At 59.5% G+C, this 24,610-nt stretch overlaps 1 protein-coding gene across 2 annotated transcripts in view; it reads left to right on the forward strand.

Moving 5' to 3' along the window:
- EXD3 (exonuclease 3'-5' domain containing 3) overlaps window positions 1-22,446 on the forward strand; it is a 290,762-nt gene extending 268,316 nt beyond the window's left edge. For both annotated transcript variants that reach the window (XM_055805397.1, XM_055805404.1), the window contains exons 21-22: window positions 12,728-12,821; window positions 21,919-22,446. In XM_055805397.1, coding sequence (XP_055661372.1) covers window positions 12,728-12,821; window positions 21,919-22,253 — 429 coding nt within the window. In that variant the 3' untranslated portion in view covers window positions 22,254-22,446. The remainder of the gene's footprint in view (window positions 1-12,727; window positions 12,822-21,918) is intronic.
- Window positions 22,447-24,610: the final 2,164 nt, after the last annotated feature.

The raw sequence follows: 24,610 nt of genomic DNA on the forward strand, positions 1-24,610 counted from the left end.
GAAAAGAGAGGGCAGGAAAGAGCTCGGTGTTGAATACGTGTGGAAGTGGTTGGAGTGGGGGTGATCAGTGTGGAGGTGATGGGAGCGGGGCTGATGGCATGGGGCTGGTTGGAGTGGGGTGACCAGACTGGAAGCAACTGGTGTGGAGGTGGTGGGAGTAGAGCGACCAGGTGGGAGGTGGTGGGAATAGAAGGCAAAGGCTCTGTCAGGGGGTTGGTGCTGCCCAGGCGAGAGGAGAAGCTGCTCTGCAGGGGACCCTCCGAAGCACAGGCAGGAGCAAAGCACAGAGGTGCTGAGCCAGCAAATGCCTGGAGTGTCCCAGGTCCTCCAGCAACCCCCTTCCTGCCCTGCAGAGCATGCTGCTGCCCTTTCAGCGTCTTCATCTCCGTGAGGAGGAGGAGGTGATCCCGTCAGATCAGCTGGACACAGGGTTCTGCCCCCCATGGTCCTGCCCTGCTGGGGAAGGGGCCGCCTTGGGGAGGGGAGCCCCAGCTCTGCCGCCACATGGGTGATGCGGCCATGCGCGGCGATGGGCCGTGCGAGCACTGTGCCTGCTTGGGTTCCTCCTGGACCTGGTGGACGGTAACACACAAACCGAGATGCGAAGCACATCCTCGTGTCAGGCGGCTGGCGAGGGGCCCAGGGGCCCCATGGTGTTCCAAAGGTGGTACCTCTGCATTAGGAGCTTTTCTTTATTATAAAGGCTGGCTGTGGGTGTCAGGGGTCCAGGGCTCGTTGCATGCATGCCAGGGGCAGGTGCACTGCAGCTGGTTTTTACAGGGTCCCAACCAGCAGTGCTGAGAGCCTGAACCAGTTATGAGACCTCGTTAAGCGCTGAGATCAGCATGCATGGGACCCCAGGGTAGCTTTTACTGCTCCATGCACTGGGGGTCCGCCAGACACCCCTGCCTGTGACTTGAGCCCGAAAACCTCCGCCTGCCCTGCACAGTCACCCTGTGCTGCTTGCCAGGTATTTGGGGAACTGGGAGCCCTGTGTGCTGCTGGCAGAGGGGTGCAGGCTGGAGGGCAAACGTGGGGGGCTGAGAACCCAGCCGCAGTGCTCTGAGGGCTCGCAAGGGTGTCAAAGCAGAAAAATGTGCTGGGAACAGCTTTGCCCTCCCTCTCTTTTGCTCCTCCTGTGCACGTCGAGCGAGGCCAAGTCCTGGTGCAGGCAGGGAGTGCTGCCTCCTCGCAGGCTGCTGCGCCGGGGTGGGCAGGGAGGTTTTTGGAGGGTGCTGAGAACTGTCTGGCTCGTGGCAGGCGGAGTGCAGGCTGGCAGGGAGCCCTGCCTGCTCCCCCCTGCTCCATGGTGGAGGGCTGGAAGGATGGATCCAGCTCTGTGGCTTTTTCTGGGGTGGGGGGATTGTGGAGAGCAGGTCTGGGGGCAGTTGGACTCATCTGTGGAGCAGGGCTGGAGGGAATTGAAATCCTCAGGTGCAGGGAAGTCCCTGCAGCGCAAGGTGAGGAGCATGACAGCAGTTTTTATTTTAGCAGAATTTAAGCTTCTGCTTCAAAATGAAAGTATCCAGACCCCTGGCTGCAGGGGGCACAAACCTTCAGCACATCCCAACTGCCGCCACGCAGCCGAGGGGACAGATCCAGCACCCATGGCAGTGTCCAGGGCAGGGGACCAGCCGCTGGACCGTGCTGGAGCTGGTTTCTCTACCTGGGCTTTCCCCACCTTCAACCAATCCATCCCACAGCCCGAGGGTCTGCCTGCTGGGATGTGCTGCCGGAGGGATGGACAGACAGACAGACATCCTGCGGGAGGGATCTGGGGGGGGCAGAAGGTGCGTCCATGGCCGTTCCCCCAAGGGCCCATGTTTGCGGTGGGGTGGCTGGTTCGCTGGCGCACGGGTGGGCGCTGTGAACGCTTTGTTGCCTCCCTGACATGCCGGGCACCCTTCCGTGCCGGCCACAGCCAAGCCGGCAGCAATGCCGCTTCCAGCAGGCAGCTGCCCGGGACCCCCGGCCCACCCGCGCTCGGCCCCGGGGAGCCCGGCTGGCAGCACAGCCCCGCTCTGCTGCCCTTTGGGGGGCTCAGCCTAGGGATGAGCCCCCCCCCCCCGGCAGTGAGCTCAGCCTGGAGATGAGCCCATCCTAGGAGTGAGCTGAGCCCCACCGTGGGGGTGAGCCCAGCCTGGGGGCTAATCCCATCCTCAAGGCTAATCTCGGGCGAGCTGCCGACCCCAGCCTGGGTGTCAAACCCTGACGGGGTGCTGAGCCCAGCTGAGCTAAATCAGGGTGCTGAGTTAAACGTGGGTGCTGAGCCCAGCTGGAGACTAAGCCCAGCCTGGGTGCTGAGCCCCACTTGGGGCTGAGCCCTGCCAGACCCAGGCTGGAAGCAGGCTGCTGTGCCTGGCACAGGGGGTGGGCAGGGACCCTCCCCGGCTGCCCAGGACCCTCCTCGCTGCCCGAGTCCCTGGGCAGGGGGCACCGTGCCCCGGGCAGCGCAGCCGCATAATGCCCGGCTTGTTCTGCGGGCTGGGAGCGCAGCCCGCCCCTCCTCCAGCCCGTTCCCAGCCTATTCTACCTTGTGTGTAGGAACTGGTTTTTCTTCCTGGGCTATTGTTTCCGCTGGATTGGTTAGATTGCTCCAGGCCTTGCTCAGATTTCCTTTCTCACGCTTTTTTTTTTTTTTTTTTTTTTTTTCTTTCCCCCTTATATTCCCGTTTTCTGCTGCAGTTTCTATTGTCACCCCAATTAAAGCAGCAGGAGCTGCCCGGCGGGATTTGGGGGGGGGGGGGTGGTCTTACCTCCTCCCAGCTTTGCCCCAGACCTTGCTGCCCCAGGACAAGGGGCCAGGCTCCAAAATCATGTTGCCGTGCTGGGGAGCCTGCGCCTGGGTCGGGTAAGGCAGTCTCTGCCCTGGACAACCTGCAGGCTACACAAGCTCCTTGGGCTCAGGCTGCTCAAATTTCCATTTTTCTGCAGCTATGTCCATTAAATCAATTTTTTTTGCTTTAGTAAATAAAAAGCGACGGGTCTGGTGCAGCCCTGCGGTCTTAGGCACTGGCTCCCGCAGAACACGGTGCAAGCTGTGAGCCGCAGGGTGGGATTGCGGGGGTTACCCCCACGCCTGGCACGGATTTAAGGCCAGGCTTGAAGAGGGACACCTGCCTGTGGCTGCTGACCTGGGGGGTGGCACGTTGAGGATGGGGGGGGGGGGGGGGGGGGGGGGGCTGTGCTGCCTCTCTGGAGGGTTAGCTGTGATGAAGTGTGCACGGTCTCAGTGCGACTGGAGGAGAGGGGAGCCTGGTCTGCAGAGACCTGTGCCCGGAGAGCATGGCTCTGCTGCCCAGCTCCTGCCCTCCTGCCACACTACGGACCAGGCAGTGGGGCAGGCAGGATGTCCCACTGCCCCAGAAGATGCTGGTCTCTACCAAGAGGTCTGGCACCCCGGTGGGGAAAGGCAGGTAGCGCCCAGATGGTATCTGGCTCCAGATGGGGAAGGTAGCGCGTCCCTGGGGGGGCCTCCGCATTGCACTGCGGGCAGAGTTGGGTTCCCAGATAAAAATAGAAGCTGAAACATGAGCCCAACTTCCCCAGCTGCTGCCATCAGCACCCAGCTCTGCCTCTGCCCCCACACCAGCACCCCTCTCACCAGCCCAGGCACCCTTGGGACTCCCTGGAGAGGGCGGTGGAGGAGGCAGTGAGGATGCGGGTGAGGATGCTCATGGACCAGATGGCTGGGGAGGAGCAGGGTCATGCAGCCACCTGGCCTCGGCCACTTGTACTGGGCTGAGAACTGCTCTGGGGAAAAGCAGAGCTCTCAGAGCACAGCTTCCAGCCAGGCACGGCTTGGAGGGGTCAGTACAGAGCAAGGGGAGAAATGCCCCGACATACATTATGCAGATGGCCCCAGGACCCCAGCCAGAGGAGGGACTGCTGCCAGGGAAATCCAGAAGGAGCAAGACTAGGGGTAGCTGTGGCTTCATACGTAATAAGGATCATTTTCTAAAGCTTGTTTAGCACCAGGAGTGGAGGACGGAGCCCCTGGTACGGCTGCGTGTCCAGCTGGGAGGAAGGTGCAGCAACGGAGCTGAGGCTTTGCAGGCTGTGCTGGGTTTTTCGGGACCTGGGTCAGGCAGGAAACTCGGCTTCCAGCATGGCCAGCTTGCATTTGGGTAGCAAAGAGCAGTGCCACCCCCGACTGTTAGTGATCTGAGTGTTGGACTCATCTATACGAAGAACAGCTTTGGTCCCTTGCAGTTTCCAGGGCTCTGACTCCCATGGTCAGAAAATCCATCTCTGTGACCCTTTCCATTTCTGATGCTCCTGAAGGTCTGGGGGATGTTTGGTACCCAGATTTCCACCTGCCTTTTAGTTTTTCCGTGAGATCCTTTCGAATATGAGCTGGCAGGACATGGCCCTTGCTCTGTTTCCAGTGCTGGGGCAATTTCAGAGTTCAGGTTGGGTCATTTTTTCCAGCCCTGGGGTTCACCAGCTTCCAGCATCCCCCGGCCAAGAGCTGAGCTCTCACCTCCAGCTGGATAAAACTCACTACCTTGATGGAGAGGAGTAGCAATGAGCTGCATTGCAGGGAGGTGGGCAAGTTAACCCTTTCCCTGCTGCGGCACAGGCTCCCTTGGGATGGCTCAGGAGCAGACCGGCATGGGAGTTGTGTGCCTTGGTGCACCCTGCACCCTACAGGGTGCAGGTTTGCACACCCAGGAGGGGTTATCCCTCACCTCGGAGGTGGGTATGAAGCACATTTATGCAGGCAGGAGGGCAGGGTGCTGGCACAGGGCTGGAGCAACAGAGGCACAGGCAGTCGGGCAGGGAGGAGGGTGGGAAGGGACAGCTCGCCCCCCGGCCCCCAGCAGCTCCTGGCACAGAGCTCACCCTAAAACGAGGGCTTCAGGGATGCTGCATAGCCTCATTATAAGGCAGTTATTACTGGTTTGGCTTCGTTATTAAACTTGTTGTAAGCGCTGGGAGTCTGTCCCAGAGCAGCACCCTGCCGTGCTGGGTGCTGTATAAACAGGGCTTGCGGCTACGGTGAAGGTTGGGTCAAGGGTGCTGTGGCAGCCCCAGTGTTTTGGAGGGGCTCAGCCCCCATCTCCGCAGATCACAGCCCAGCTGGGAGGAAAAATGAGCAAGTGAGACTTGAGATGGCCGACAGGCAGCTGGAGAAGACAGGGATCCAAGGAGAGGATGTGTGTGGCGAGATGAGGGGATTGAGCATCTTTTTTTTTTTTTTTTCCCCTGGGAAATTCAGCTTTGCATGTGGATTTAGGTGTAATGTTGGGTGAGATTCTCATCACTGCAAAGGCCTTGAGGTACCAAAAAGGGCTTTCAGTGTCACTGACGATTAGGTGCCGACTACCCAAGGCAGCGTGACAGCGAGGCGGCAGTGGGATGGAGTTTGTGGTTAGGGACCTGCAGCCATCTGCGTAGCACTCGAGGGAGCACCTGTGTGCGGAGAGGAGCAAAAAGCAGAGATCACAAAACCCTGGTGCTGTCCCTGCCAGATGCTGAGCCCAGCTCTGGCAGCCTCCACGTGTTATCCAGGGGTGTCCTTGTGCTTCTCCTCTCCTCCCATCCCTGCCTTTCTCCAGGGGAGCTGACATATACACACCCAACCCAAAAACTGCATCTCTCATGCTTGGAGCAGCTGCTAACTGGCAGGTGAAGATGGCAAGGGGGGATGCCCCGACAAGGAGCCAGAGGGGGCTGGGGTGCCCACAGAGCCCCCTGGGCTCCATCACCTCTGACCTCCTGTTCTTGCTTCCTCCCCAATTTTGACAGCAGCTGAGCTCCGCTAATCTGCCCGTTTCAGCACCCGTGGTTCATGCTCCCAGACAAGGGAGGCCCTTCTAGCTGTCAGGTGAGCCTTTCCCAGAGCTTATGCAAATGATACTAATTAAAGGCATTCTTATCTGTTCAATTTCCCACACCTTTTGCCTCCGAGGGGGATAGAAAACTTCATGTTTTAACTCCGTATTTCATGGCAGTCGGAAGGACTGCCTAGGGAAAGCGTTGGGAAATGCAGCGGGTCACTCCTGATGAGAAGAGCTGGCTTATGCAAGTGTTGAAACACTTTATTATGCATGAGAAACCTTCCAGAAACAGATGACTAATAGCAAAGCGGGAGCAGAGAAAGCAGTGGGAACGGAGTACCAGGCTGGCATGGGATCCCATGTCATCTTACCAGCTTAGCAGGGTTGGGCTAGGTCAGCACTTGCCTAAGAGACCTCTCAGAGTACCTGGCTGGCAATGAGGGAAGTGATGTTAATGATTCAATAAACAGAGCCTTTCCTTCTTTGTGAACCAAAACGCCCTGTACAATGCCAGGAACCCACCGGCAGCCCCGTATTTCCACCAGCAGCACGTTACTTAGGTTGGATGGCCATAAAAATGCCAGCGCTCATTATGCAGGCAGGTCTGGTGGAGGATGCATGGGCTGCTTTCCCGTGTGGGACCATCATGGTCCATCTCTCAGCACAGCTGTTGGCAGCCCATGTTTTGGTGGCTGCTCAAGGCTGTGTGTGCACCAAGAGCCATTGCTCCTTGGCAGGACCGGGCTAATCCACCTGTGCATCTTATCTGCTACTTGGGTGAGTTTGCTGATACCCAAGGACAGAAGTTAGACCATTTGTAAGTCAGCAGGAGCAGCAATGTGCACCTTTATGGTTCCCCGGTAGTGGAGATAAGAAGGTCAATGAGAAAAACTCTTGGCATGACGGGGAAGGGAAAGAGCCCGGTCAGCTGCTTTCTGAAAATCCCCTTGGAGGTGTGGCTGTCGCAGGGGCTCACTGATGCTCTGCACCTAGAGCTGGCCTTTGCACCGCAGGGTGTGGGAGGCTCTGGTGGGTTGAATTGCTGAGGTTTCTGCTCTTTGTGCAAGGACCTTGAAGGCACTGCAGGGCAGAGAGGAATCTGGCCCACATCGCTGCAGGAGGAAGAGGAGTGTCTGAAGGTCAAAGGAGGAGCTGGAGACTTGGGAAAAGTGTGTGAAAACATACACGTGGGCAGATGAGCGTGGTCAGCTCCTGACTTCTGTCTGGAATTTGCCACACTGTTACCTGGTTTTCTTTCACTGTCCTTCCCACCATCTCCCTGCTTTCTGGGCGCTCTCTGCTTGGGTGATGGGCAGGAGGTATGCTGGGGGCAGACCTGTCTATCTACCCTGGGCTTGGAGGCTGCACGTGGGCAACCTGTGCTGGGGAGATAGCTGGCTGAGCCTGAGCATCCCGCATGCCCATTCTGAGGATGTCTCTAGTCTTGGTAAGTCTGTGAAAGAAACTCTTGGATGGTCAAGGACTGTGCTTTCACAACCGAAATGAGAGTTGCACCCTCCATCCAGAGGAGTGGCCCTTTCACCAGGTGATATCCATCTCTGAGAGAGGGAAAGAAAGGGATGAGGGTAGGTGGTGTGTAGGAAAAGAGATATCACTCCAGGTGGCTGGTGAATAGTCCTGTGATATGGCGAGCAGAAGACGCCCAAAGAATTGTCCTGACATGAGCTGCCCTGAATTGCCCCAAAGAGTTCACGCCAGGCACTGTTGTCCTTTACAGCTGATTTTGATACACTGAGGATTTCCCAAGCCAGAAGCTCTCCAGGCAGAGGGTTGTGTCTCACCAGTAAAACCCCTGCCAAGGAGATCCCTCAGTGACGCTGGCCCGTGACGTTTGTCAGCAGAGCAGGCGGAAGGAATCCTGCGAGCCCTGGGACCATTTTGAGGATGGCTCCTCCAGGCAGAGCTCAGGATCACCGAGGTGATTCTTGGAGCACTTTGGAGGTGCAGCTTTCAGAGGTGGCAGAGGAAGGAGCAAAACTGACTCCACTGCTGTCTGAATTGCTCATCATTCCCCTGTGTTGGGCACCAGCCATCGTCTTTGGCCAAGCCCACACTGACTCCTGGGGCCCTTTTTGAGTCCCAGAAGGTTTGGCTCCTGTTGTCTGCTGGACTCAAGTTTTCTTCAAGCTTCTTGGCTTGCTGGGTGGAGGCCCAGACAGGGGATGGGATGCTGAGATGGCCCCAGAGCTCCAGGCTGAAGCATCCAGTCCCTCGAGTCCCGGGAGGTTTGTGCGTCACTGCTGGTGAAATCCCCACCCAGCAGGGCTGGGAGAGGCAGGGATCGTCCTAAACAAAAACAAGCCACCGGATGGGCTTCCAGTGTTGCAAAAGGATGTTTCACCTGCCTTGTCCTCCTTGGCCACGCAGGCAGGGAGAGCCTCGCTGCACGGCAGCTGCCTGCTCGGCCGGGGTGACTCAGGCAGCTGGGGCTGGGGACAAATGCCTTGCCAGGCTTGGGGACCGGATCTCCTCCAGCTCTCCTGCTGCGACGTCACAGCCACATGTGACATCACAGTCCTGGTGCAATGACGTCACTTCTAATCCCTGTGTCACAGCTCTCGGTGGTGACATCACAGAGCAGGCTGGGCTGCGGAGTGTTCTGGGTGCCAGGTCCCAGGTCCCAGGTCCCAGGGCAGGAGCACGGGGGTGACGGTGCAGCAACAGCATCAGGACACCCAGATGGGCCCAGGGAGAGGGAACAACAGCGAGGGACCACAGCGGGGACCACAGCTTTATCCGAGCTGGGTCACACTTGACCCTCACCCTTGATGTGGACACGCGAGCAGAGCCCAGGGAGGCAGGGGAGGTGTCGCAGCCGTCCCCCGCTGCCCAGAGAGCCTGAATTTCACACCAGCCTCTCCAGCCCTCCTGCCAAGGGAGCAGCCGGCACGGGGGGATCGGAGCGGGGCTGTGCCCGGCTGGCTGCACGTGTGCCGTGCGGGGGCACCCGGCACCTGCCTGCAAAGGGGCTGATTCACACGAGGCGCTGGAAGCCAGGCTGCCCCGTGGGAAAGCGCGCCCGCCATGGCTCCCGAGCACCGGGATTGCTTCAGCGGGGGTGCAGCCAAGATCCATTTCACAGAGGGCAGAGCAGATCTAGGCTGGGATTTACCAGTGACTAAGCGTGTGCTGGCAAGGGCTGCCCTAGCGTGAGAAAGGCAGTGCTGCTGCTCCTCCGAGGTGTGCCCGCTGCCGTGCGGGACCCCCAGCCCTCGGGGGCACAGGGGCACCCCACTGTGCGACAGGAGCACGGCCGGGCGGTGCTGTGAGGTCTGTGGGGGCTGCAGCCACCCAGCCCCCTCCTCCCAAGTTGAACTCCCCCCTTTTCTCCCCCTTGGCCCAGCACTTACGCTGGCCATGTGGACGGACAGGACCGCTGAGACCCTGCAGCTCAGCACATCACCCCCAGGGCAGGGCTGGGGCATGGGGCAGAAGCTGCCACCCACACCCCAAGATGTTGCAGGAGAGAACCCTTTGCTGTCAGGTCATAGCCCCTGCTCACAGCAGTTGCACCCCCCCAGGCAGGGTTCCCAGGTGCTGCCATCTCCTGCTGCCTCACAGCCACAAAAATTTTTGCCTTTACGTCCACCCCACATCGTGGCAGCCATGAGTAATCCTGCCACAATGGATCTGGGGAGACCAAACCTTCCCAAGGGGGAACAACCCATCCCTTCCCCAGCAGAGAGGTTCCCCACTTCCCTACCCCTAAAACAAAAGCAAGACCCATGCAAAAAAAGCTGCCTCACATCCCTGGGTGGTGACAATAAGATGCAGGAGGCTGTGGGGACCCATGTCCCCAGGCAGGAGGCAAGCATCGAGCCCAAGGCCACCACCAGCCCCTGCACAGCAGCCACTCAGCCCGGTCTGTCGGGGTGGCAGGCTGCCCTTCTGGCTTCATCTCTTCTGGCTCGTTTTGGCAAGGCATTAAAAAAAAATTAATTGCAATTTTTTATTACGGCTAATTGGCGCTGCTGCTAAGTGGCTTATCTGGCTCCTGAGCCCGCCTTTGGGAAGCTGAGGGTGGCCAAGGCCTGGAAGCTGGGGAGATGGCACGAGGCACGGAGCCTCACAGCAAGCATCTGGCAATGCGTGGGAAATGCCAGGCTACCCCTGGGCTGCTGGGGCATACCTGGCCCAGGGCGGTGGATTGCCCCTAGCTTGCAATGATGAGCAGTTTTAGAGAAGCAGAGAAATTTGCCTTAGGTTGCTCCACGCACCCAAGTGGGAGCCAGGAGCCCGTGCCCGGCACACTGGCACCGCTGCCCCATCACCGTGGCGTGCTCCAGGCTGCCAGGGTTGGGCACTCAGGTGGCTTTGGTATTTGTGAGAGAGGGGAGATGAGCCTGTGCCCCCACAGGGTGCATCTCTGTATGCCTGGAGGGAAGGGCTGGGGAGGAGGGTGCTGTTTGCCCCTTGGGCCCCCACTGTACCCATCCTGGGTGGCAGCTCAGTGGCCAGGTGGTTTGGGACCTCTCCCGGTGTCTCTGACACCCCGGGGCAGCCGGTGCTGCTGCCGTGCCTGGGAGGTGCCGTCCCACGTCTGTCCCACTGCCAGGCTCCGCACCCTCCTCCAGCAAGCAGCCCCCTCTCGTGTCGTCACTGTCAAGGGGAGTGGGGCCAGCCTGGGCAGAGCTTGGCACACGTCCCTGGGAGCTGCCTGTCACCTCTGTCTGCTTGTTGCAATCCCACAAATGGCAGCAGGGACCCTGTGAGCCACGCAGGGGCTTTGGATGCCTGCCAGCGTGGTGACACTTGTGGCTGCAGGTACAGCCTGCACAGGCTGGGAGATCTTCGAGCCTCAAAGGGACCATCCTGTCCCACAGCATCAGCACTGACTCCACCATCAGAGCTGGCAGGGAGCAGAGTGGAGCATAGCTCTGCTGGGCAGCACCGTCAGGGTCCGTCCCACGACTGCAGGTGACAACCACCCTAAAAGAGGAGCCTGTTCTCCTTCCTTGCTCATCACTGGATCCATCCATCCTCTTCTTCCCTTTTTCTCAGCCATCTTTCAGGATGGGTCTGGCCCAGCTGATGATGGGCTGCTGCTGCAGGCATAGCTGAGGCGGTGCAGAGCTGAGGGAGATGGGGGCAAAGGTGTGAAAAGGAGCCAGGTGAGCTCCAGTTCTCATTAGCCAGACAGCTGAAGCCTGAGGAGATCAAATCTGATGGTTCGGGTGGGTTCTGCAGGTTGCAGTGTAACCCTCCTTCACAGGAGGCTGGCAGTGGACTCCTCCAACGTGGCAACTCCTTTCTGATCAGGTAACTCCAGCGGGTGATCTGAGCTTTGCAGAAATTCAGGTTCACTCAAATACGATTATCTTTCTGCTTCCCTGGGCTTTCACCCAGCTTCATTTCCCTGGGTTTGAATGTGAGAATGAGGAGGGTGCTTTGCCCTGCTCGGGGCAGGCTGAACCCCCACTCGCCCTCGGTGCGAGCAAGGAGGCGGGCTGGGGAGCCGGAGCATCCCACGGGGAGTCTGACCCATATTTGCATGAGTAGGGGTTGCTTGATGCTTGCTGTGCAAATCGGGGGATTGCTGCAAAATTCCTTTCTAAAGGTGATGCAGCAGCTTCCACGTCATTTGGGTGTTTTCAAGATCGCACCTTGTCCATCTCTGCCTGTCTGTGCTGCTGCTCCATGGGGCTGGAGCACCGTGACTTCAGGGATCTGAGCCCAGGCATCCCTTGATGGCCACATCATGCCCAGGCTGGGGAGCGTGTGCTGGTTTTGTGGAGGCTGCTGGTGGAAATAACTTCTTCCTGCTGCAGGGCAGAGCCGGGACATGGTGGCGAGCTCATTTTCAAACAAATCATCCTCCCCCCATCCTCCTTAAGGCAGCTGTGTGGGAAGAAGGGGCATCGTGGCACCTTGCCGTGAACCCAGCGCTGCCGCAGCTAGCACACCGCAAACCGGCAGAGCTGCTGCAGCCCCGCGCCGGTGCCCGGTCAGGAGGTGGAAAAACCTTTCTGGTTTCAACAGGCTTTGGAGCAAAGCCCCAGGCAGGGAACTTGTTCTGCTCGGTGAAGTTATGCACCTCTCTCCCTGCTTGCCTTGGGTGCAGCGTGCTTGAAATGCTCCACAAGCAGAAAACAGCCGCTACAAACAAATAGCTGATGAAAGGTGTTGTAGCACATCCCAGCTCCCGTCGAAGCAGGGAGGGGGAGAGGAGAGGAAAGCTGTCAGGGAGCCGGCTGCAATGCTCCTACGGAGATTTAGTGCCAGTGGCTCCTGGGCAAGAACGCTCAGCTGCACCCTGGGCTCAGCCTGAGGCACCTGTTAGTGGGTGCTCCTCGGTCGTGGGGTTTGGGGAGCTCCTTGAGGGGGTTTGGCTCCCTAGGGGCCAGCACCCGGCACGTGCAGGCACTCGGAGATCTCTCTGGGTGCGTTTTGGCAAACCAAAGGTGGGGTAGAAACTGTGACTCTGTGTTTGCGGTGCTGTGGCAGAGGGGGGCCAAGCAGAGCCAGCTGAGATGCCAGGGCATTTCGGGGGCCGCAGCCATCCTCCACAGCTTCTGAGACGATAGGGATCAAATCTTGAAGCCACGGCCCAGATTTTGGGTGCCTGCTTGATGTTTCAAGGCATCCTCAGTTACTGGTGGTTTCTGGCACTGGGTAGGGCTGGGGAGCAAGGACCAGTGGGGTGGGCAGCGGTACCAGCAGCCTGGCGCAGGGACATGGCTAAGCACTGTAATGATGGAGTGCCTTTGGAAAAGAAGTTCTTGTGGCTTGTGAACCCCAACGTTGTGTCTGGTCATGTTGTGCACCCCCATCCCTTGGTGGGACAGGCTTCACCCAAGTTTCCCCCTGCATGGAGGCTGCCCAGGCTCTGCCAGGGATGCCCCGTGCTGTGTGCCCAGGCAGGCAGGAGATGCCCAGGGAGCATGGCCGCTGCCTCACCAACCTCCCCCTCTTTCTTCTTCCAGGTGTGCAACTGCGACAAGTACCTGAAGGTCTCAAGAGAGAGGATGAGGCAGCTGGTGGAGGGCAGCAGGCAGGCGCTGGGGGACGGCAGCACAGGTAAGTGGGTGGGCACTGGTGGCTGGGCGTGACGCTCCAACCCGGACCCCCTCCCTGCGCTCCCACCTGGGACTCGCTGCCCTGGGCAGAGTAGGACCGTCAGAGGGGGAATGGGGTCCCCTGCCGCCAGCCTGCCCTGGGGTGCAGACTCCCAGAGCTCTTCCAAGTCTGCTTGGTGCCTGGTTGAGCTTGTGCACGCCAAGCACAGCTCCCAGCCCTTTACCCCAGCTGCCCGGTACTGCCCTGTGAGGCATGGGATTGCCCAGCCTGGGGTGGTTTGGTGACATGCCAGCAGTGGCTTAAGTGACAGCCTAAGGCCATCGCTGCCTGACATGGAAAACTCAGCTTGGGCTGCAAAATGCCTCCTGGGTGGCGCTGCTAATGGTGCCTTTCTCACCTGCATGGTGCCTCTTAAACTAGGTCAGGCTGCCGGAGGAGTGAGTCAGTGCCGCCGGCCCGGAGAGGCTGCAGCAGGCTCGGGGCACAAGAAAGCTCCTCCATGCCCTGCCCTGAACTGCACTGACACCCCCCTCCCCCCCCCCCCTGCTCCTCCCTGCAGGGACCCATGTTTTGGTGGTGACACCCACCACAGACACACCAGGATGAAAGCGTGCCCCTCTCACTGCTCTGACCCAGCCTGGGCTCTGCCACTGGCCCTCGCACGCATTGCTTGCCGTGCCTCAGTTTCCCCATCTGCTTGGTAGGAGAGAGCAGTGCGACACGGCAGCTACCTGGCTCACCCAGCTGGCTGTGGCTTTGCTGGGAACAGCACATGTGGCTCTGGGGATGAAGGACGTGGTGGGGCCGCTTTTCCCATGGTGCCGGCAGCCTGTGCTTCCCAAAAGGCCAGGGCATCCTCCCCAGTGGTTTCTCTGGTGAGGACACTTGCTCTGTGTGTGTACCCAGCGACCAGCTGGGCCTGTTCAGCCAGTTTTGGAGTATGGGAAATAGAAATGCTGTGGTTTGCGTTCAGCCGTGTGAGCGGTTTCCCCTTCCCTCTTTGGGACGGGGATGATGGAGCTGGGCAGGTCTCACACAGCACCATTGCTCCTCCATGCAGGCTTTATAGGGTCCACCTCGTTCTACCCTTTACACCGTGCCTGTAACGCCTCATGTCCCCATTGTGCCATGCAGCCTCTCGCTGGGACCACAGGCCACTGGAGGTATGGGGAAGGAGCCCTCTCTGCTGGGCCAGGTGGGAGCCCTGTGCCAGCCACGGTGGGCATGATCTTGTCGGGGAGCATCCTCCAACGTGGAGCAGTCAGGGACTGAAGATGCCACAACAGCCTCAGAGGGTTGGTGTTTTGCTGCAACAGAGCCATAAAATAGAAGCTGTGATGCCTGGGCAGGAAGTGAAGACCCCTGGGGACTTGCCAGGGGGGTCCCCTGTGCCCCAGGACTCTGGCCACCCTGGGTTTTCCAGTTCTATTTAGATTCTGCTGGGGGCTGCTGGGATTGTGAGCATCAGCATGAGCTCAAGTAGGTTGTTCCCACAATGTCCCACTTTGGGTCAAGTTTTGTGGAAGAGAAACAAGGGAAGGGTGTGATGACAATGTCCTGCCGTCACTTGGTGGTGACAGTGGTGGCGGTGGGATGGGATGGGCAGCCAGAGAAGTGGGTTCAGAAGGAAAATCTCAGTCATTCCCCAGTTTCCTTCTGGAGGGGGCTGGTGGCAGGGACCTGCTCTGCCCTCAGCCGTGGCCCAACATGTGGTATGGAGAGCTCAGCACCCAGAGCCCCCAGCTGCTTGCCCACACTGGGACTGGCCCCTGATCCGTGACTCCAGCCCAGGCCATGCCATCTCGTTCATGGCACTGCGCATGGATTAATGCCGAGAGCCCCGGCCAGATGCTGCTGCTTGGCAAGAAAATGCCTTTTCCCCATTCCTACTTCCAGGGGAGGAGAGACCCTCCTCCAGGAGGGGGCTTCAGGTCTCTGACGAGGAGCAGGCAGGTGCAGCAGCAGCCGCTGTGGATGCTGGGGCACCCATCAGCTGCAGATGGGTATGGATCCTGCAGGACCAGCCCTTGACAGAAGCCTGCAGCTGCCCAGGTGCTCCCGAGTCCCAGGGTCCAGCTGCAGACAGCCTGGAGCTGCTCACGTTTTGGCTGCAAAACTCAAGCCAGTGCTGCTCCGTTTGGCTCCAGGATTTTTATGGCAGGGCTTCCAAGTGATGAAAGGCAAATTATTCATCCTGTAATAGCTCCCTCCAACTTAGACCTAGGACTTTCCCAGGTTTTAAGGAACATTTTCCCTGACACAGCCACATTTTCCCTGCATGAGGGCTTTGATGGAAGTGGTGGAAGCAGTCTCAAGCCTGTACAGCTTTGCCCCATGATGCCTTTTTCCCAGTGGGATGCTCTGGGCAGCTCGGGGTGCCTGGAGCAGACTGGGAGCAGGGCAGAGAGAGGCAGCAGTGCTGTGGGTCACCATGTAGCACAGGCAAGACCTTGCTGGAGGCCATTGGCAGCCTGTGGGCTCCCAAATGACCCAGGGGGGTGGGATGTGTCACAGGCTCTCATCTGGCCAGGGGAAGCTTCTTGCTTAGTCAGTGTGGTAAAACCAGCTGGCACAGGGCCCCGGTGTTCGGGGGGGTGCTCTGCCAGATGAAATCTGGACCCTGGGAAAGGCAAGGATGTAGCACATTTGATCTGGTTAGGATTTGCCAAACAGAAAAGGCTGCTTTAATCGTAAAATCATCACTTGCCATCTGAAACATTTTACAAAAAATGAGAACAACTGGTCCTGCTTTCCTTTGGGCCTGCTCCATGCTGGAGAGAGGTGGAGGAGCAGGCGCAGTGGCCAGGGGTGCTCAGGGACCCCAGTGCAGCACCCTGGGGAGCCCCAGGCTGGGTGAGCATCCTCCTTGACCAGCTGCCAAAGCTGGTACTTGAGACCAGCGAGATCTGTACTACCCATCTTCTCCAACGTCGCAATGTGCAGGTGCAGGATAAGGCCCGGGCAGCCCCGTGGGCGCTGGGGGAGCAGACAGGACACCCCTGCGCTGGGCAGCAGGATGCTGTGAGGCTGGCAGGGCTCTGAGCCGCCCAGCTGGGACACCCACCTTGCCCTCACTGGCCCGAGGGGTGACTCGGGGTTTCTTTCCCTTCCTAGCCCTCAGCTCCTTGCGAGCCTGTGTGAAAGCGGGCAGAGGCAGTGCGTGGGCAGGCGGCGGGATGAGCTGCAAGACAACAGTGCAGGGAAGGCTGTGCAGTGGCTCCGAGCAGCGGTGACACCAGGATAGTACTGGGTCCCTCCACTATGGCCACTGCACTGGGACAGTGAGGACATGGGCTGGTGAGTCCTGTTTCCCCTAGCCAGGGCCTCTGATGCACAGTGGAAGGAGGCCACAGCACATCCAAAGCCTTAAGGCTGGATGCCGGTTTTTTTCCTGCTGTGCTTCCCTGACCTGCAGCATTTGGCTTTGCTGTGAGCATCAGTCCCAGGAGCACTCTCACACCCATGGAGCAGCCCTTGCACACTCGCAGCCTCACACCAGAGCCAGCATGCAGGAGTGGCCAAGGCACCCCAGATGTCCCAGGCTGCTCTGAACGCTGCTGCAGGGAAGGGGACGGGTCCCCGAGGGGCTGCACCCATGGATCCAGGAGCTTGCCAGCCTCCTTCACCCTCAGACCAGGCAACCCCATGCATTCAGGCTCTCTTCCCTCTGGGACACAGCGTGGTGATGGGGTCATGCTCCTGCCTATCCCCAGCTGCAGCGCAGGGCTGGGACCAGGAGCTGTGGTGGTGAGACAAACCAGAAACACCCGCCGGGCTTGGCTGGGTTGCACTCCGCTAGCTCCCCCGCTCCAGAAGTACAAAATTGTTTGCTCATATGAGAAACCACTGCCGGGCTGGGAAGCTGGTGACATTTTTGTGGCTGTGGGTTTGCAGAGCTCTGTGTGTACCCGCTGACGGTGGTGTCATGCTGGATGCCCCCCGGGGAAGGAGCTAGGGGCTGCCTGGAGCTCCTGCCCAGCGCCGGGCACAGGAGCCAGCAGGGTTTTCTCCCACAGCGGCATAGGGAGATGGTAGGAACTGAAGGTGCCTCTTGCCTTGAGCTTATCCTCCCTCCTCCGCCCTGGGAACATCTTAAGATCGTGGCTGGGCTGCTGCAGCCCAGGTTGCACAATCCCGGGTCCTTTGTCCTTTGCTTATGTGTCTTATCAAGGAGGAAAAGATAACCAGGCATCTTCAGTGCCCTGCAATCCAGTGCGTTTCTCAGGCTTGTAACTCCTCTTATCGGGTTCAATCTCTCGCCACGGCAAGGTTTCCCATGCACCTTTGTACTCCAAGAATGCTCCCAGGTCTGCTTTCAGCCTTGTGCAAAGCCTTTACGATGTACGCTTTCTCCAAAACACCTAAGCCTTAATTGCCTAATTACGGACGAGTCTCCCGTGTGTGTGGTTGCGATGACAGCTGGGTGCGGCTGCCGGGCTGGGAGAAGGGCTCTCAGCTTGCACAAGCCGTGCCAGACCCGGGTGCCTCTCGGGAGGCAGCAGGAGGCTGTGGTTCCCGCTGCGGAGCCATGGGGCGAGTGCCAGGTCCCCGCCTGAGCCAGCCGGGACAAGCACCCAGCTCCTGGCCCCAAGGGCTTGGTCTCAGCTGAGGTGACACAGAGGGACCTGGGCTAGAAACGAGGCCTGGGGGGTAGGATTTTGTGCAGAAGTACCTGGCCCCCTCCCCTGCCCCCCAGCAGTTTGGGTTACCCAATAGTGCCCTGACACTGAGACCCCAAGGGTGCCCAGGTGCATGGGGATGGGTTGTTCCAGCCAAATCAGGGCTGTGTGGTCTGAGAAAGGGGAACGGGCACAGGTTCAAAGGGCGTTTGCCCCGATCCTGCTCTGTCCCAGTTTCCCAGGCCCTGCTGTGCCCCTGATCCTGCAGTGCGGGGGTCCCAGTGTAGTCCCAGAAATGCTGACTGAGGACTCCTATGTTGCGTCCCACGGAACAGGCTGTAGAGGCTGCAGGTCACCAGTGTCACCATCACATTAGCCTTTCGGTTTGGCCCCTGCACCGCTAAGGGCCTCTCTGTGGGCAGGGGAGGGCGCCCATCCCCCTGCCCTGACTCACACCCTTCCTGCTGGGCGCAGCCCCCCAGTCCATGCGCAGGACCTCACGGTGGAGCACACGGAGCTGCAGCTCCTGTCCCATCCCGGCCTTCCTTGGGGTCTTTGGGACAAGTCGCTTTGCCCGCCAGAGGCCCCTGTCGCAATAGCTGCCATGCAGGGCTCATGTGGGACCATCACTGGCGTGGTGGCCGTGGGGTCCCTGGATGCTGCTCTGTGTCCCCTGGGGTGAAGGTACCATTTATTTTCAGGCACCAGGAGCCATGCAGAGCTCCAGGGCGTGAGATGTGGCTTGGGCATGGGTCTTCCCACTTGGGGCCAGTGGCTGTGGGCTGAAGGAAGGGGATCCCTCCCGGGCTGGGGGGGCTCCTGCTGCACCTCATCTCACGGAGCAAGGGGTGTGTGGCAGTGGCTGGGGCATGAAGCAGGGCTGCTGCAGAGGTGACAAGTACATCTCTTGGGCTGCAGAGGTGGCTTCCCACCGCTGAGGGTGGCCTTGCTTAGCCCAAGGAGGAACCTGATGCAGAAATAAGCAGAATTGGGGTCCTGCGGCACCCCCTTTCCCCTCTACACGGCAGCACTTGCTGGGTGGTGAGATGTGTCAGTAGGTGGGAACAGCAGGGATGCTAATTCCCACGGGTGAGCAGGGTGGGCAGGAGCTGGCAGTGTGAGTGGGCAGCACGTGCGCGGGCAGGGTACAGCTGCAGCTCGTGGGGAGGGCAGGAGGAGACAGCTCTGTGCTGAGCAGGGCTGCCGGGTCAGGGATGGTGCCACGGGATGGGGACGGTCCTTGTTGCCCGTGGGGCTCTGTGGCACTAACACATGTGGGTGCTCAACCCCAGGGTGCTGGGGGACTGCAGGGCTCAGCCCTCCCATCAGGCTCTGTCATCCGCAGGATGACCCGGGCAAGAGGGGGAGAGGTGAGGGAGAGGCAAAAGAGCTTTTTATTTTCAAGATGTTTTATAATGGGATTATTAGTTCCCAAGAGGTGTTTCAAATTGATTCGGTAAGGAATCGCTTTCATTTCTCCTCCGCAGAGATGCGGTGGGAATCCAGCCTTTGGTGCGAACCATTGCAGAGCTCTAGATGCCGCAGATCCGAAAAACTCCCAGCGTGTTGGAAGGATGTGTGGCTCCCCTCAGCCCTGTGCGCCCCACATGTGCCTTTTGCCCTGTCTCGGGTGTGACTCCGTGGTGTGCAGCATCCAGGCGAACCAGGCTGCAGCCCCGCGGGAGCAGCAGCTCAAAAGGGAGAAAAAAAACCCAAAACAACCCTCCTTGAAAAAAATCCCCCCTTTTCCCCAGGAAAACCCCCTTTTTCTGGGAGATCTGACCTTTTGCCAGCACAGGTTTCACTGCATGCCCAGCTGGCACGCTGTGCCTTGCGCCCAGTGGCCCTTTCACCGCAGCGGCAAGGGGAGCGCAGGCATCTTCAAAAGCCCTGGAAAGAATTTGGTGGGAGGGGGAGAAGGGGTTTTACAAGCTCCCATTCAAAAATGGTCACTTTGAAGTGATGTAGCATTTTCAACCCTTTGAAGACCCACAATTAGGAGGGGGCTGGTGCAAGCGAAAGGCAAAACTACTGAGTGACTATCCCGGGCTTTCTTTCCCTGGGCTTTTAAGGGATGAACTTTTCCTCCCTGCCTGCCTTTTTCTCACGAGCCCAGGGGGGTGGGATTGGAGTGTTTGGGGGAGTTTTGGTTTGTTTCACCACCACCACCCATGCAAGGAAGGCGGGGGTCTGCTGTTGGCGTTGCCCACCGGCAGCAGCAGGGCAGCTGATGGAGCGTGTCGGAAGGGAGAGCAAATTGCCCGGGATTCCTGCAGGCGCATCGAGTGTCTGTGCCCTGGCGCTGGCAGGGCTTGGGTGCTGCAGGATTGGGCCAGGGAATCTTTTAGGCTCCATAATGGGGAAAGGTGTTGGCCATCAGTGCTGGCTGCTGGTAGTGTTGTTTCGGTTGGATCTGAAAGTCCCAACCCAGGTAGATGTCCCTCCTGTCGGGGTCCTGGAGGCAGGTGCAGAGGTCTGGTGCTTGAGACCAGGCACGATGAATAGAAAAGGGAGAAAAAAGGCAGATGTGTGTCCACGTGTTAGAAACAGAAGAAAAGCAAGTGGCGGCCCAGGGTTATGCGGGTAGCCTGTGGTCTGTGTGCTTGAAGGCTCATCCTGCAGCTTGGGCTCCTCAGCCAGTCCCTGTGTGCCCATGCTCAGGCCACCCTGTGCCATCGTGTAGCACAGAGCAGAGGGAGGCAGGAATGGGGTGAGGGCAGAAGCCCTGCCTCCTGCCCTGGGGATCTGCCACCCACTGATGAGCTCTGTCCCAGAGGAGCCCCTGGGAGGGGTCTTCTCCTCCGCATCCCTGCTCCAGCTGGCCGAGGGATCTCCTGAGAGCAGCCCAGATGCTTCACCATAGGCCAGAAATTGGAGAAAATGGGAAATTGAGGTCACTTTTTATTCTGAGAATGGATGCTATTGTCCCAAGCAGATGCAGAGGGTGAAAGAAAGGCCCATCTGTGAGCGGGGGGCTGCAGGGCACTTGCCCAGGGCACAGTGATGGTGAGCCCAGCTCTGGTCCAGTGGCTGGGACTGCGCTTGGGGCCGCTTCCCCCTTGTGTAGTGACAGCAGTCCCCAAACTTGTGACACTGCTGGGCTACATGGTGGTCCAGGGCTGATCTGCAAAACCACCCTGAGAACATCTCTAGTGAAAGCCTTGGCCCTGAGTGTGGCAGTTTGTCTGCTGGGAACGGGGGGTGACCACGTCCCAGTAGCTTGGGCTGGTCATCTCCTCTGGGGAGGTGTGACATGTCTTGGGGACTGTGGGGAGCCCCTCTGAACCGGGGGCTGATGTGAGCTGAGCCTCTTGCACCGCTCCCAGGCTGTGGCTCTTTCTGCTCCTGCGGTGGCAAGTCGAGGCCCTGCTGGGCAACTGTGGGGTGGCTCTGCCAAGATGAGGTGGCTGTTTCAGGGCTGTCCTCAGCCTTGCTTTCCCCCACGATAATCCCCAGCATGTCCCAGTCCCTGACAGCATTGGGATGCTAGGAAGAGCCAGCCAGGAATGCTGGTGTCCCTCTCCATCACAGCTGGCTCCTGACAAGGTTCCCTCTGATCCTCAGAAGGGGCAGGCTGGATGCCCCAGAGGTGCTGCTGGAGTGATGCAGGATGCCTTTTGTTGTCTTAATGGATGCCCGGGCAGGACAAGCCCCCCCTGCCAAAAATGAGTCATCCCACAGCAATGACTGCGGCGGTGTCCCTGGCTGCCAGGCGTCCTGATGGATGGGAGGTAGCTCAGCCCTCGGCTTCCGCCACCCGGATCCAGCCACCTGCCGTGCCCCAGCCGCGGGCAGTGAGAGCTCCCGAGCTGCCAAAGATGCTGTGGGGTTTGTGCTGGCGGGGGCGTGTGGGGCACAGCCCCACATCGCACCCCACTGTGCCCCTTGCCTGGGTTCTGTGGTGGGAGGTGGATGTCACATGTAGCCCAGCGCCCAGTGTCCTTGGGAAGACCAGGAGAGCTGTGGATATCATGAGCAGTGCAGACAGCTTTTAATGGTGGGGTTTTAATTAAAGCAGCAGTAAGGGCTCCCCTTGCTGTTTGCTTGCACTGTAACATAGCCTGGGGGCAGGGGGCACAGCACATCTCGGAGAGCAGCCTTGCCCCACCTGTGACAGGGAGGTAAAACCATTGCACCCAGTAGAGCAGCAGCACTGGTGCAGTTACCCAGACTGGAATAGCCCCCGGGACCATGGTAGACCCCGCTGCTGCCCAGGCAGAGGAGGTGTGGGAAGCACCGGGCGGCTGCTGGGGAGCAGGAGGCTGCCCAGGTGCCATGCTCAGGGCAGGCAGTTGGTGGATGCTGGTGGCCACCTCCTCCCAAATTCATGGGATGCTCCTCCCTGGGGACGCAGGGCAGCGCCTGGACTCCCTGCAGGGATAACAGGCCCCTCACAAGGGTCGTTCAAGTAACTGAGCACAGACTCCCCTCATCACACCAATGGCTGATGTTTTTTTTGCTGTCTCCTCTCCCCTCAGGCTGCCTGGTGAGGTGTGAGGAGAATCCCAGCTGGAGCTGCGATGCTGCCGTGCCAGCCTGTGACACAGCCCAGCCTGGCTGCAGCCCGCACAGGGAGCAGCTGGAGGAGCCAGAGCAGCACAGGGCGGCAGCGGTGCTGGTGGGGGGCACAGTCCTGCAGGTCGCTGCCATCCCCCCAGGGGTGCTGGACAAAGCTGACCTCACAGACTTCTACTGCTGCACCTGCTGTGGGAAGGTGTTTTGGGAAGGGTCCCATTTTGGACGTGTCGTCTCCCAGTTTCAGGATGTTCTTATCACTACCAGGGATGAGCAGAGCATCTACGAGCTGAGCTGAGGTGGGGGCACGGGGGCTCCACAGCGAGGTGAGGACCACAGCGGGGACACTCTCCAGTGAACCTCAGCAGATTTTTGGCCATGGGTTTGTGGTGTGAGGTTGGAAGTGAGGGGCTCTCGTTTCAGGGTCCGCTGTGCTGATGGTTTGTGACAGCCCGAAAAGACATGGAGATCCTTATTAAATCAGAGGTGGCTGGGGAATGGGCCCTTTGCTTTATTTCTGCCTGCCTCCAGGCTGGGCATGGCAAGAGGGTGACAGAGCTCTCCAAAATGCCACCCAGGCAGTGCCAACCCCATGGCACCTATCAGGCCCTGGCACCCTCGCCCCAGTGCCCCACTGCTGGGTCGCTCGTGTTGGGGAGCCAGGAGCTGCATCCCCAACAGCAGCAAGGGGGAGAGAGCATCTCCGGTGCCCAGAGTGCTCCCCAGCCTGTGGGACACGTGCCATGCCATGACCCATCCCCAGCATCCCTGCTCATCCTGGTCATGCTCTCCCCGCAGCTCTCCCGGCATTCCTTGGAGGCAATGGGTGGGCACAGGCGTGGCAGTCTGGGGGGCCTCTGGGTGCACCACAGTGCTCACTGGCACCCACATCACCCTGTGCTGGAGCTGGGAACGCCCCAGCCGACCAGGCTGGTCTGGGCAGGGGTCCCATGGGTGGCAAAGCTGCCTGCCAGCCCAGCAGGTGAGCAGCACCTGCCTGCCCGCCTCTCCCCAGGTGGGTCCATCAAGGCCCCCCATGCCCAAGGTGTGTAGTCCCACCATTGCCAGGATCCAGGGTTCCCAGCGGGACCAGCCGGCATCCAGAGGAGGCTGCACGGACCGATGGGGGGGGCAGGTGACGTGAGGAGCCTAGCCAGGTTGGTCCTGCAGCTCCAGGCACTGCCGTCTGATGCCTCCCTGTCCAGGAACAGGCTTCAACCACTCCACGCTGCAACTGGGGAGCATTTGCAAAATTCCTTCTCTAATCCCGGTTAACTGCCGGGCCCTGATGTTATTGCTGAGAGGGCCCGAGGGGCTCTTGGCTGAAGTGTGACATTTGCGGGCCAGCAGAATGCCTGCCCAGGCAGCTTACGCTGCAATGCGAGACTCCCTTTCCCTCTCCAAGAGCTCCTGCCAACATGGTGCCGGGGGGCTCCTTCCCTGCCCCCAGGGACATCTCACCCCCCAGGCTCAGCCCTTCGCCAGCTTTTTCTGCTTTAAACATTCCTCTTTCCGCAAGCTTCTGCCCAGGCATTAGTACAAGTGACCCTGAAAGGTGACCATCCCACACTGTGCCCGTAACGGTCCCTGCTGAGTCCTGGCCATAGGCACAACTCCCTGGTGACACTTTCCACGGTCACAGTATGCTCTTTTGTCCTCATTTCCACCAAAAGGTGGCAGAGGACGCCTGTCCCCATCTCTGTCCCCATCTCCTTCACAGCCCTGCCAGGGCCCCCTGCCTGCCCCTTGTTTGCTGCTGTAGAGCCCTGTTTCTTTCAAGTGGAGGCATAAAAATAATGTCGCCTCCTTCACTGGCGATGAACAAAGACGAGGAGGATGCCAGCAGCACCGCAACGGCAGAGCTGTCACCGTAGCAGCACGCACCACTGGCCCTGTGTGTGCTTAAAGGTAAGGATCCATTTTAGCAGGGCAGAGGTGCTGAGCCTGGTCCTTTCCCATCAGGACACACTGAGGGGTGCATCTGGCCCTGGCCAGAAGCAGCTGCAAGGATCTGTGTTTCCCGAGGGGTGGGGGGGTATTTTCCCTCCTTCCCTGCACTTAGCTTGGCGGAGCTTGGGGAGAAAGCCTCCTCCATGGTTGAGCATCACCATCATCATCACCGCAGTGTCTGCCGGACAACGGTCATGCCCCAGCAGTCTGCTTGCGGAGCCGCTGTGGTGTGGTGGTTAGTGTTTTGACACTGGCTGCTGCAGATTGGTCTTAAACCCACCATTCCTCTCCTCCTAGTCTGGTTTTGGGGGGCTGCAAAGCAAAGCCTCACTGATGATGCCCCAGCCAGAGGTGGCCATGCCCGGCACAGTACAGCCCCTGCGCACGGAGGACTCGGGGACCACATCTCCTGCTGCCAGGGCTGTGGCTGCATGGGGGTGCTGGGTTTGGGGGGATTTCCCAGGGGGATCTCTGAACCCATGCCACCTCTGCCCATGGTGGAGGGCTGGCAGGTTCTGTGCTTTCCGCAGAGTCACTGCCAGGGACGGTCACATCTCTCCCCTCTAATCCCCTGTTGCCAGGGTGGGCTCTCGCCCCGGGGAGCCCTGTTGCCCAGCTTCCCAGGGGGCTGGTGGCCATTCGTCCTCCCAGGCCGGTGGGGGCAAGGTGCTGGAGCTCAGCACGCAGAAACAGTCTAAGCAAAAC

This window comes from Falco peregrinus, chromosome 1 (assembly GCF_023634155.1).
Source record: "Falco peregrinus isolate bFalPer1 chromosome 1, bFalPer1.pri, whole genome shotgun sequence".
Classification (NCBI taxonomy): domain Eukaryota; kingdom Metazoa; phylum Chordata; class Aves; order Falconiformes; family Falconidae; genus Falco; species Falco peregrinus.